Here is a 12606-nt window from a genome sequence, read left to right as displayed (position 1 = left end):
TCTTCAGCATTACGTTCTGGAGGCTGCTACATATTAGTAGTTGATTCCTAAAAATTAAGGGTATGTATGGAGATCCCAGTTCAGCAAGGGTGTAGACAATTATCAACAAATCTGAAACTAATTGTCTGTTATTTATATTTGTGCAGTATTCAAGGGCAAGTCTTCCAGTACACATCAAAAATGGAAAAAATGCACAACAAACATAAAACACAAATGTTTATTTAGTAAAATAAAAAAATATATAAAATGGCGAAAAATATTTAAATGGACACCAATATGTGCAACGAACTGCAGACTGAATTTATAATGGGAGAAGACAGATTAGTCAGGCATCCTCAAACGGCTACCAAGTGAATAGCATCACTTCTACCACCTGAAATCTCTCAAGCAGTTCAGTGCCCTCTTACTGTTCGCTTGGCTAAAAGGATCTAAAAAACAATCTGGAAGCATAAAAATCTCCTGCTACAGTATGTCAGCTTTTTTCAGATGTCAAGCAGCCATGTTGTTGAGAATTATAAGCATTTTCTAGATACAGTAATGTAGTCTTCATTAGAAGAACTTTACAACAGTTCACTTTGACACATTGTATTTTGCTGCCTTATGATTTGAGATCTCTTTGTCATAGGTTATTTGGTAGAAAATATCCAGTGGGTAGTACATCATAAAAGATATTTACACTCTCTACAGGAGATGATACTCATGTAATGTCCTCCTCTTCTGAGCAATAATCACGACCCTTAAAAACAAGTATTAAGACAACAGTTACAAATACAGGTTACCACAAGATACACATATAGCAGTATCTACAAAATTAGGTTATGCATGATCTCTCATGTAACAAATCTGTAAGCTTCAGGGTATCCTCCAGCCACTACATAACTTGTTGCTTTTGGGTTCTATAAATCCAGTATATAACCTGTGGCATATTTAAAGGGGTTTTCCTGGAATTTATTATTGATGGCCTATCCTCAGGTTAGATCATCAATATCTATTCGGTCCGAGTATGGCTCCCTAGTACCCCTGACGATTTGTTCTTAGAAGAGGGCCTAAAATGGATGTGGGCAGCAATACAAAGCACAGCTGCTATGTAACAAATGGCACTGTGCTTGGTACATTATAAAGAGGCTGCGTTGCTCACCGATGCACCACAGCCTCCTCAAATAACTGATTGATGGCGGTGTCTGGTAGTTGGAACCTTGCTAACCAAAGACCGATGACCTTCCGTGAGGACATATTATCAATATTTTCCTCCAAGAAAACCACTCTAATGGATAAACAATTGTGGTCTTTACCTTACTCATGCAGATAAAAGGTGCATTTTTGATTCTTGGCGATTAAAAACACAGTAACTAAAACCACTTATAATACACCATGGGAGGAATTTATCACGCCCTGCACTCTGGAATTCTGGCTTTAAAAAGTTGTAAAATAGGGCTTTGAGACTTTTGGACCTAGTTGCGCAAATATTTTTCAAATGTTTGCATTTTTATACCATTCGATACCATTTGACAAATTAGTAGGTAAGTGGGTGTGGTTAGCTGTGCTAAAGCACATATGCCAACAGGATCGACCCTTTCATAACCAGACATAGTGCTTGGTACAGTTGATCCTGCTTAGTATGTTTCTCCGTTGCACCATTACTCAGAAAACTAACTTTATGGTAATATGTCAATTAAGTCATCGGTGCACTAAAGAGAATTGGCAGAAATAAAATGAATCAGCATTTGTAGACAAAACTGTTTGGTTTAAAGATTCCACCAAACAACATTCAAGGTTTGATAAAGCTGGCATAATTGCTACAAATAATATAATCATAATAAAACCCTTCCTTATATTGTGATGCATTTTATTAAATTACAAGTTTAGTCTTGCTATGCACGCCATGCACTTCAACTTTACAAACCAAATGCCACTCAGTTCAACTAATATTTCTGCATTTACAGCTGTGAACATAGTAATGGAGAGGAGACAACAAAATGAGGCAAGATAATTGTACTTAACGAGATGGTTTGTGAGAACTTTCCCCTATGCAAAAACCTGCACATAAAAGATATACATTCACACCTCTCTCTCTCTATCTATATATATATATATATATATATATATATATATATATATGCACTATACATTAAGCCCGTTACAATAACAGGCGCTAGAACAATAGTGCACAAACATTAGTAGAAACAAACAGTCTATATTAAATGGGACCTTTCATCGGTCCAAACATTGTGAACTAAGTATCATGATCTGTACAGCGGCGCCCAGGGATCTCACTGCACTTAATATTATCCCTGGGCACCGCTCCGTTCTCCCGCTATGCCCTCCGGTATGTTCGGTCACCTGGTTATAGTAGTAAGAGAGTCCTCTTGTTCTCCTGGGTGTCTCCTTCTGCTAGGTTGTAGCGCTGGCCAATCGCAGAGCAGAGCTCACAGCCTGGGAGAAAAAGCCTCCCAGGCTGTGAGCTCTGCGCTGTGATTGGCCAGCGCTACAGACTAGGAGAAGGAGACGCCCAGGAGAACAAGGGCAGGCTTCGCCTACCATAACCAAGTCCCCTAAGTCTCCGCCTACTATAACCAAGTCTCCAAACATGCCGGAAGGCATAGCGGGAGAACGGAGTGGTGCCCAGCGATAATAGTAAGTGCAGTGAGATCCCTGGGCGCCGCTGTATATGTCATGATACTTAGTTCACAATGTTTGGACCGATGAAAGGTCCTCTTTAAATAGCAAAGGAATTTGACCACATTGTATTTCTTGTTTTATCTTAGTTTTTGTCAAAAATATTTTGTCAAGAAGTCAGCATTAAAATAATAATAAAAATAAAATGGAAATATATATAACACAATATAGTAAGTATAATTATTATTGCCTTAGTGTAAAACTTTAGCAATCTGTAATATACAATATCTGAAGCAGATATTCATGAAAAATTTTGTATTTTTTTATGTCTTGAAATTTTTGTATAACATTTCTTTATAGACAACATTTCTTGTAAATATTCTGTCTGAATTTGGCAACAATTTGCCTTGTTCAGGACCATCTACAACCTTTACAACGACATCTGAAAAAGTTCTAACTTGATAAGGCAACATATAACTGATCGTGGCTGAATACTGGTTCTGGCAAGTAAATGCCAACTTTTTCTAAGGTTTGCCCCTGAGCTTTATTAATTGTCATGGCAAAGGCTAGTGTAACTGGAAATTGTTACCTTCTTAAGGAAAATGGTAAATTAGTAGAGGATGGAGCTAAATTAATACAGGGAATAAAAGACCATGTCCCTTTCAGCTGAATCTGTTATTACTTGAGCAAAAATGAGGTTTCTTTTCAACTCTTTAACAAAGAGTCGGGTTCCATTGCACAATCCTCTTTTGGTGTTTATATTTCTAAGGAACATAATTATTGCTCCCTTTTTAAGGTTCAGCTTATGCCTCAGCATTCCTGTTGGAGTTAGCTAATTAAGAAACTCAATAGGATAGTTCTGCATATCTTCCTCAGTTGAGTCACTAATTGAGTTTGAGCTGAGGAATGTCTCAGTATCTCCTTCAAAAATTTGTAGCACTTCATTTATGCTATCAACATCAGAGTTCTTTGGGCAAAGAATACCTTTTTTGTTATCTTTGAGACATCAGCAACTGGAATTCTTATTTGACAATATTTCTTGTACACAAAATTTTTGAAGGGATTTCAGTTATGTCTTTGGGCAAACCGTCAATGTGTGGTGTATCACCATTGCCAACATGGATCAACAAATTGCTGAATTCATTATCAAATGAACGGATATTGTTAGTAAGGTTAAGTATTTGGAAGTTTTGCCACAGTTTATTATACTTTATACATGCTTCTACAATTTTTGTCCAGTCACCATGAGGAACCACTGGAAGTGTTTGCCAAAAATCTCCACCAAGTAATAAAACGTTTCCTCCAAAGGGTTTGTGGTTATCCATTATTTCTTTTAGCAGTTTGTTGACCACTGTAAGAGCAATAGACCGGGCTATTCTACACTCATCCCAAATTAGTACTCTAGATGATCTCAAATTTTCAGCATCAGCAGAATTAAAACGCATATTTGATATTCATTTTCAACTAAAATTGCAAATCTGATTTAAATCTCCACATGTGTGGGGTATAATGTTACCCTCATTAATATTAACAATATGATATGATAAGTGCCATTCATTCTATTGTGGCCCTAGCTTCATTTATTGCCAGTCGTTTACTCTGGGCCAGTCTCTGTAATTGTATATGTCGCAAACATTGTAATTGTCGTTCTTCTGGTGTAAGACTTGCTCTCCTAGCTTTTTCTCTTTCAGCATGTCTCTTACGTTTTTGTCTCCCTCTTATATCATTTATCCTCTCCTGTGTGGCTGTTGATAGATGTGTTGTGTCTGTTTGAACATCTGTTATCCTGCCTCTCTTTATTTTAGCTTGTTGCTGACGTAGTGTTTTTCATTCATCTGTAGTAAGACTTGCTCTCCTAGCTCTGTCTTTTGGCATTTTTCTGAAGCTCATTTTCCTTTTCTTCAATTGATCCATTTGCTCTTCTTTTTCTTTCTCTTAGAGATTGTCTTTTATTCTCATTTTCCAGTTCTTGTATAGATCTATTTGCTCTTCTGAGTCTTTCTCTTTTAGCGTTTTTGAGACGCTCTTTTTTTCCTTGAATTGATCTATTTGCTCGTTTTTCTATATGTTTTTCAGCCTTTCTTTTTTTTATGTTTACTTGCTGAGCTGACCGTTTCTCCAGGAGAAGTTGTAGGATTTCATTGTCTGTGTCTTTTGTCCTACTTGACATGTCCTTTTTTTTGGGTGGCATGTTGTTAGTAGAAAGTAACAGTTATACTGGCTTATATGTGGCTGTAATATACGTCACTGACTGATGGTCCTGAGACTGCTAGCACTGTGACTGGTGGCTGGTGGATGATACAACTGGCACTGACTGGTGGCTGTTGCTTGTGGCACTGAGTGATGGCTGAGACGGCTGGCACTGACTGGTGTCTGAGACGACTGGCACTGACTGGTGGTGCTGAGATGGCTGGCACTGACTGATGGCTAAGACAAATGACACTGACTGGTGGCTGAAATCTGCGGGCCCTGTGACTGGTGGCTGAGATGGCTGGCACTGACTGCTGGTGCTGAGACTGTTGCTGTGGCTGAGACTGTTGACTGTGACTAATTACTGAGACTGCTGACACTGTGACTGGTGGCTGTAGATAGTGGCACTGACTGGTGGCTGAGACAGCTGGCACTGACTGGTGGCTGAGACGGCTGGCACTGACTGGTGGCTGAGACGGCTGGCACTGACTGGTGGCTGAGACGGCTGGCACTGACTGGTGGCTGAGACGGCTGGCACTGACTGGTGGCTGACACGGTTGGCACTGACTGGTGGCTGACACGGTTGGCACTATAACTGATGGCTGATACAACTGGCACTGACTGGTGGCTGAGACTGCAGCTGTGGCTGACTGTTGGCTGCAGATAATTGCTGAGACTGCTGGTACTGACTGATAGCTAAGACGACTGGCACTGACTGATGGCTAAGACAACTGACACTGACTGGTGGCTGAGACTGCGGGCACTTTGACTGGTGGCTGAGATGGGTAGCACTGACTGGTGGCTAAGATGGCTGGCACTGACTGGTGGTGCTGAGATGTCTGGCACTGACTTATTTCTAAGACGACTGACACTGACTGGTGCTGAGGCTGTGGCTGAGACTGTCGACTGACTAATTGCTGAGACTGCTAACACTCTGACTGGTGGCTGAGACGGCTGGCACTGACTGGTGGCTGAGACGGCTGGCACTGACTGGTGGCTGAGACGGCTGGCACTGACTGGTGGCTGAGACGGCTGGCACTGACTGGTGGCTGAGACGGCTGGCACTGACTGGTGGCTGAGACGGCTGGCACTGACTGGTGGCTGAGACGGCTGGCACTGACTGGTGGCTGAGACGGCTGGCACTGACTGGTGGCTGAGACGGCTGGCACTGACTGGTGGCTGAGACGGCTGGCACTGACTGGTGGCTGAGACGGCTGGCACTGACTGCTGTCTGAGACTGCAGGCACTATGACTGGTGGCTGAGACTGCAGGCACTATGACTGGTGGCTGAGACTGCAGGCACTATGACTGGTGGCTGAGACTGCAGGCACTATGACTGGTGGCTGATACAGCTGGCACTGAGTGGTGGCTGAGACAGCTAGCACTGTGACTGGTGGCTGAGACAGCTGGCACTGACTGGTGGTGCTGAGATGGCTAGCACTGACTGATGGCTAAGACAAATGACACTGACTGGTGGCTGAAACTGCGGGCCCTGTGACTGGTGGCTGAGATGGCTGGCACTGACTGCTGGTGCTGAGACTGTTGCTGTGGCTGAGACTGTTGACTGTGACTAATGACTGAGACTGCTGACACTGTGACTGGTGGCTGTAGATAGTGGCACTGACTGGTGGCTGAGATGGCTGGCACTGACTGGTTGCTGACACGGTTGGCACTGACTACTGGCACTGACTGCTGGCACTATGACTGATGGCTGATACAACTGGCACTGACTGGTGGCTGAGACTGCAGCTGCGGCAGACTGTTGGCTGCAGATAATTGCTGAGACTGCTGGTACTGACTGATGGCTAAGACGACTGGCACTGACTGATGGCTAAGACAACTGGCACTGACTGGTGGCTGAGACTGCGGGCACTGTGACTGGTGGCTGAGATGGGTAGCACTGACTGGTGGCTAAGATGGCTGGCACTGACTGGTGGTGCTGAGATGTCTGGCACTGACTTATTTCTAAGACGACTGACACTGACTGGTGCTGTGGCTGAGACTGTTGACTGACTAATTGCTGAGACTGCTGGCACTGTGACTGGTGGCTGTAGATGGTGGCACTGACTGATGGCTGAGACAGCTGGCACTGACTGGTGGCTGAGACGGCTGGCAGTGACTGGTGGCTGATACGGCTGGCACTGACTGGTGGCTGAGACGGCTGGCACTGACTGCTGGCACTGTGACTGCTGTCACTGACTGCTGGCTGAGACTGCAGGCACTATGACTGGTGGCTGATACAGCTGGCACTGACTGGTAGCTGAGACTGCGGACACTGTGACTGGTGGCTGAGATGGCTGAAACTGACTGGTGGTGCTGAGACCACTGGCAGCAACCGGTGGCTAATACTGCTGGCAGCAGCAGCTGCTGTATCTGTCTGACAGCACTGTAATGGTGGCGCTTGTGGGAGGTCCGGGCAGCTGCGTGGTGCGCTGTGATTCTATTGGCCGGCGCGCCGCGCATGAGCATATAACTTGATGCATCGCGCATGCGCATCTAATTTGGCGCATCACGCATGCACATATAACTCGACGTGTTGTGCATGTGCATTTAATTTAGTGCATCGCACAAGCGCATTTAACTTCAGCGCACACGAACGGACACATCCCACAGGCACAGAGGGATTTTATTATATATATATTGTATATCTAATTCACAAAAAGAGGCAGCACTCCAGATGTGGTGAAGGGTGGTGGACATGCTGTTATTCAGCCCAACACAACATTTCTCAAGCTTGATTGTTGCCTCTTTTTTTGTGAATTTGATACTGTGGGCCGCACCCAACTTCATTTTGACGGTGCTGTTGAGTTTTTCAATTTTTTTATACATACCAATATCTATACATAAAGTATATATAAAATGTGACTGTGTTAAATATTGACTTAGATTTAGATTTTTTGTTTGCCTGCATTTACCTTTTCAATTTTTTCATCCAGCATCCTGAAAAACTCCTGTTGACTTTCAGAGATGTGTATGCTAAAAAAAATAAAAAATTCTGTAAAGTTTTCAGTAAAATTACATTTCGATTTTATTAAAAATTACATGTTAGGCCTCATGTACATGACAGTATTTTTTCACGGTCCGCAAAAACGGGGTCCGTAGGTCCGTGATCCATGACTGTTTTTTCGTCCGTGGGTCTTCCTTGATTTTTGGAGGATCCACGGACATGAAAAAAAGAGCCAAACGGATCCGTCCTGAATTACAATGCAAGTCAATGGGGACGGATCCGTTTGATGTTGACACAGTATGGTGCCATTGCAAACGGATCCATCCCCATTGACTTTTAATGTAAAGTCAGGAGTCCCTTTCATACCATCGGATCGGAGTTTTCTCCAATCCGATGGTATATTTTAACTTGAAGCGTCCCCATCACCATGGGAACGCCTCTATGTTAGAATATACTGTCGGATATGAGTTACATCGTGAAACTCAGATCCGACAGTATATTCTAACACAGAGGCGTTCCCATGGTGATGGGGACGCTTCAGGTTAGAATATACTAAAAAACAGTGTACATGACTGCCCCCCCTCCCCTGTAATTAACTCATTGGTAGCCAGTGGCCCCCCCCTCCCTCCCCTGTAGTTAACTCGTTGGTAGCCAGCCCCCCCTCCCTCCCCTGTAGTTAACTCGTTGGTAGCCAGCCCCCCCTCCCCTGTAGTTAACTCGTTGGTAGCCAGTTGGCCCCCCCTCCCTCCCCTGTAGTTAACTCGTTGGTGGCCAGTGGGCCCCCCCTCCCTCCCCTGTAGTTAACTCGTTGGTAGCCAGTGGCCCCCCCCCTCCCTCCCCTGTAGTTAACTTGTTGGTGGCCAGTGGGCCCCTCTCCCTCCCTGTAGTTAACTCGTTGGTGGCCAGTGGGCCCTCTCCCCTCCCTCCCCCTCCTAATTAAAATCGCCCCCCCCCTATCATTGGTGGCAGTGGAGAGTACCGATCGGAGTCCCAGTTTAATCGCTGGGGCTCCGATCGGTAACCATGGCAACCGGGACGCTACTGCAGTCCCGGTTGCCATGGTTACTTCACAGCTCGCAGGTAAGTATGATGCTTCTACAAATTGCTAAGTAACCATGGCAACCGGGACTGCAGTAGCGTCCCGGTTGCCATGGTTACCGATCGGAGCCCCAGCGATTAAACTGGGACTCCGATCGGTACTCTCCACTGCCACCAATGATAGGGGGGGAGATTTTAATTAGGAGGGAGGGGAGAGGGCCCACTGGCCACCAACGAGTTAACTACAGGGGAGGGAGGGGGGGGCCCACTGGCCACCAACGAGTTAACTACAGGGGAGGGAGGGCGGGCACTGGCTACCAACGAGTTAACTACAGGGGAGGGAGGGGGGGGGCTGGCTACCAACGAGTTAACTACAGGGGAGGGAGGGGGGGCCCACTGGCTACCAATGAGTTAACTACAGGGGAGGGAGGGGGGGGGGGCGGCCGGACTGGCCACCAATGTGTTAACTACAGGGGAGGGGGGGGTCTGCCCCCTGCTGCCTGGCAGCACCTGCCAGGCAGCAGGGGGCAGTTCTTTACACAGTTCTTTTAGTATATTCTAACCTGAAGTGTCCCCATCACTATGGGAACGCCTCTGTGTTAGAATATACTGTCGGATCTGAGTTTTCACGAAGAGAAAACTCAGCTCTGAAAAAGCTTTTATGCAGACGGATCTTCGGATCCGTCTGTATGAAAGTAACCTACGGCCACGGATCACAGACACGGATGCCAATCTTGTGTACATCCGTGTTCTTTCACGGACCCATTGACTTGAATGGGTCCGTGAACCGTTGTCCATCAAAAAAATAGGACAGGTCTTATTTTTTGACGGACAGGATACACGGATCACGGTCTCGGCTGCAAAACGGTGCATTTTCCGATTTTTCCACGGACCCATTGAAAGTCAATGGGTCCGCAAAAAAAAACTGAAAACGGCACAACGGCCACTGATGCACACAGCAGTCATGTGCATGAGGTCTTATTTAAATTTACTGTTAAATGGCATAATACTTTGTTGGGATAGCTGAGCTGAATGTAATTATACCTTTCACTTAATGATGCAATGTTTGATTGTGAAGAAAAAGTCATTTTAATCCATATGCAAAAGAGCAGCTAAGTGGGCCAAGGGCAGGCCCAAGTCATTGTTCACCCTTCTTCCTCCTCTGCTAGCCCTTTCCTTTCTTCCTTGATTGACATGGTCAGATTCCTGCATAGACATCTCGTCTGGTCCTGTCACTCAAGGAGAGGGAGGAGAGGAAGCATTTAACTGCTCACTTGCATATGGATTAAACCAGGGCCATATACGGCCCTCATAGGGCCCCACAGTAAGCATTAGTATGGGCCCTCCTGCACCACTCAGTTTCCCAGTGTGCATGCTACAATCATGTAATGCAAAGCCCAGTGCCCCAGATTTCTGACAAATTAACTTTTTAAGCAAAAGAGTGTTTTATATAAAAAATAAAAATCTAAATCTAAAGTCCCCCTGCAACTCACCTTATCCAAGTTCTATGTTGGAAAAAGTGGAACAGGTCCTTCATAAATATGCCGCTTATTCTGAGCACCATATTTCTCAATGTAGTTACACCAGACAACTGCCAAAAATACATGAATAGATCTGCTTCCCCCCATAACAAGGTTGGCTGCCAGTAGCCACCACTAGGGGGAACTCATTGCATTGTAATTTATACAGTGACTATTTATTGGAGTGGAAGCTGAGAATCTATTTGCGTTAAGCTCCCCCTACAGGAGGCTGCATGTCATTCCAATGCTATATTGTCGGGCACTGTAGCAATTGTGTGGGATGACTCCATTGAAGGTTACCACTGGATTAAAGGTATTTTGACTCCACAATGAAGAATTGGAATTCTAAGTGAAAATTATCATTACAATCAGATGCCTTAGCTCTACAAGGCATGATGCCAGGGACTACGGGTAGGTGAAGCTAGGCACCCACCTAGAGCGCCACCTCACTACCTGCAGGGAGGGTGGGGGGCACATTCTGATTGTGAAAAACATAAAAAGTTGCTAATGAATGCTTCCATTGTGGAAGTGCTCATTAGTACACAGCTTCCCTGCTCTTCTTCCAGGAGCTGCGCTGTGTCCTGACTTCATACAAAGCCAGGTCAGATGCAGACAAGCCATCTGACCTACGCTGTGCAGACGTCAGGTGGGGTCAGATCTGAGGTCTGCAGAGATCTGAAAGAGGGAGAGAAGCACATGATTATTGGGGTCTGATCTGAGGTCTGCAGAGACCTGAGGAAAGGAGGGGGCACATGAATTTTGTAGGCTGATCTGAGGTCCACAGAGATCTGAGGGAGGGGCCACAGGAATTTTGGGGTCTGGTCTGAGGCAAAAATGTAATGGAGGATGAATAATAAATCCAGGGCTTTCGTGCTTTTGATTTGGGCTCCAAAGTTCAGGTGAAGGGATGACATGCGTATGCTGACAACGCTGTGGCTACAGAATAAGGAGTCAGCTGATATTATGCTTTGCAATCAGAAACCAAAAGATACAGCTCATGAGATTTTCTGCAGTGTTCACAGCACCGAAGGCTTTGAAATGGCACGTAAGACTAAATGGGCCTTTACTACATATGAAAAGGAGGCATACGATGGTACAGTAGGGCTCCATAGAAAATAGAGACATAGCACCACTGTGTGTGTGACCCCGGAATAAAAAAGCTACAAGTACTAAACTTTAAAAGATCTAGCTTCTATCTTACTTTATTCGATGTTGGTGCCCTGGTTCCGGAGCTTCAGTGTTATTTCTAGGTCGAACATTATGAGTGGCACTTTTCTCCTAAGATATAAAAATATAATTGGATATATTTACATATAATTTGCATAATCATTTTGTAAACATTACTGAAACACAGTTAAGCCGAGTTCACACCTCATTTATTTGATCAGTTATTTCCATCAGTTACTGTAGGCGAAAACCAGTAGTGAAGCCTACACAGAGATACGGTATAAGGGAAAGATCTGCTCCTGTTCTGCGATTTTGACCACACCTGGTGTTGGCTCACAATCACTGGTGGAAATAACTGAACAAATAACTGAAGTGTGAACTCAGCCTTAGGGCTCATGCCCATGAACGTAAGGGCTCTGTGTCCGTATTGCGAACCGTGAACGACAGGTCCGCAATATACAGGCATTGGCCATGTGTACTCTGTGCTGCAGATGAGGTCCCATTGATTTGAATAGGTCAACAATCCACTAGATACGGCAAAAGATAGGACATGTCCTACCTTTTCTGGAGTGGAAGCATGGATCGGAAACACTACAAAGTGCAGCACAGAGTGCACGCGGCCAGTGCCTGTGCATTGCGGACCGCTATTTGTCTGTAGCATGGGCACGGGACTCTTGTGTTCGTGGGCATGTGCCCTTACACAGAAAAATGTATGAATTAAACCCACAAGAGCGAGTATACAATTGTTATATTTGACAAATACCTTACATTGAACAAAGATGATAAAAATAAAACACATGAAAAATTTGCTTATAAGATACAAAGACAAAATCCTAATAAAAATTAGTAGGTCAATTTTTTCCATCTACCCTTCTATTCCTCCAAGTACCTTTAATGTCTCTTGCTCACCCTAAACAACTGCATACTTTATCTCACAAACGTGAGTACACCCCTCACATTTTTTTCCTTGCTTCTTTTTTGTCAAACAGCTTTTTCTCCTGTCACTGCACTTTAATCTTTAGCTGAAGTCCTGTACAGATTTCAGACATCCTGCTCACCCCAGGAAGGATTTCGGGACCCGAACTTGACCCCGAACCCGAACCCCATTGAAGTCAATGTGGACCCGAA

The 12606-nt window shown here is 44.7% G+C and overlaps 1 protein-coding gene across 4 annotated transcripts in view; it reads right to left on the bottom strand.

The window, feature by feature from the left end:
• Window positions 1-203: 203 nt before the first annotated feature.
• C7H1orf21 (chromosome 7 C1orf21 homolog) overlaps window positions 204-12606 on the bottom strand; it is a 194517-nt gene continuing 182114 nt past the window's right edge. For all 4 annotated transcript variants that reach the window (XM_044301994.1, XM_044301993.1, XM_044301992.1 and 1 more), the window contains 3 exons: window positions 11513-11589; window positions 7722-7782; window positions 204-736 (listed from right to left, as the gene is read on the bottom strand). In XM_044301994.1, coding sequence (XP_044157929.1) covers window positions 698-736; window positions 7722-7782; window positions 11513-11589 — 177 coding nt within the window. In that variant the 3' untranslated portion in view covers window positions 204-697. The remainder of the gene's footprint in view (window positions 737-7721; window positions 7783-11512; window positions 11590-12606) is intronic.

Source organism: Bufo gargarizans, chromosome 7 (assembly GCF_014858855.1).
Source record: "Bufo gargarizans isolate SCDJY-AF-19 chromosome 7, ASM1485885v1, whole genome shotgun sequence".
Taxonomy (NCBI): domain Eukaryota; kingdom Metazoa; phylum Chordata; class Amphibia; order Anura; family Bufonidae; genus Bufo; species Bufo gargarizans.
Note: the sequence above shows the minus strand (reverse complement) of the source record. Positions and strands in the feature narration are given on the sequence as shown.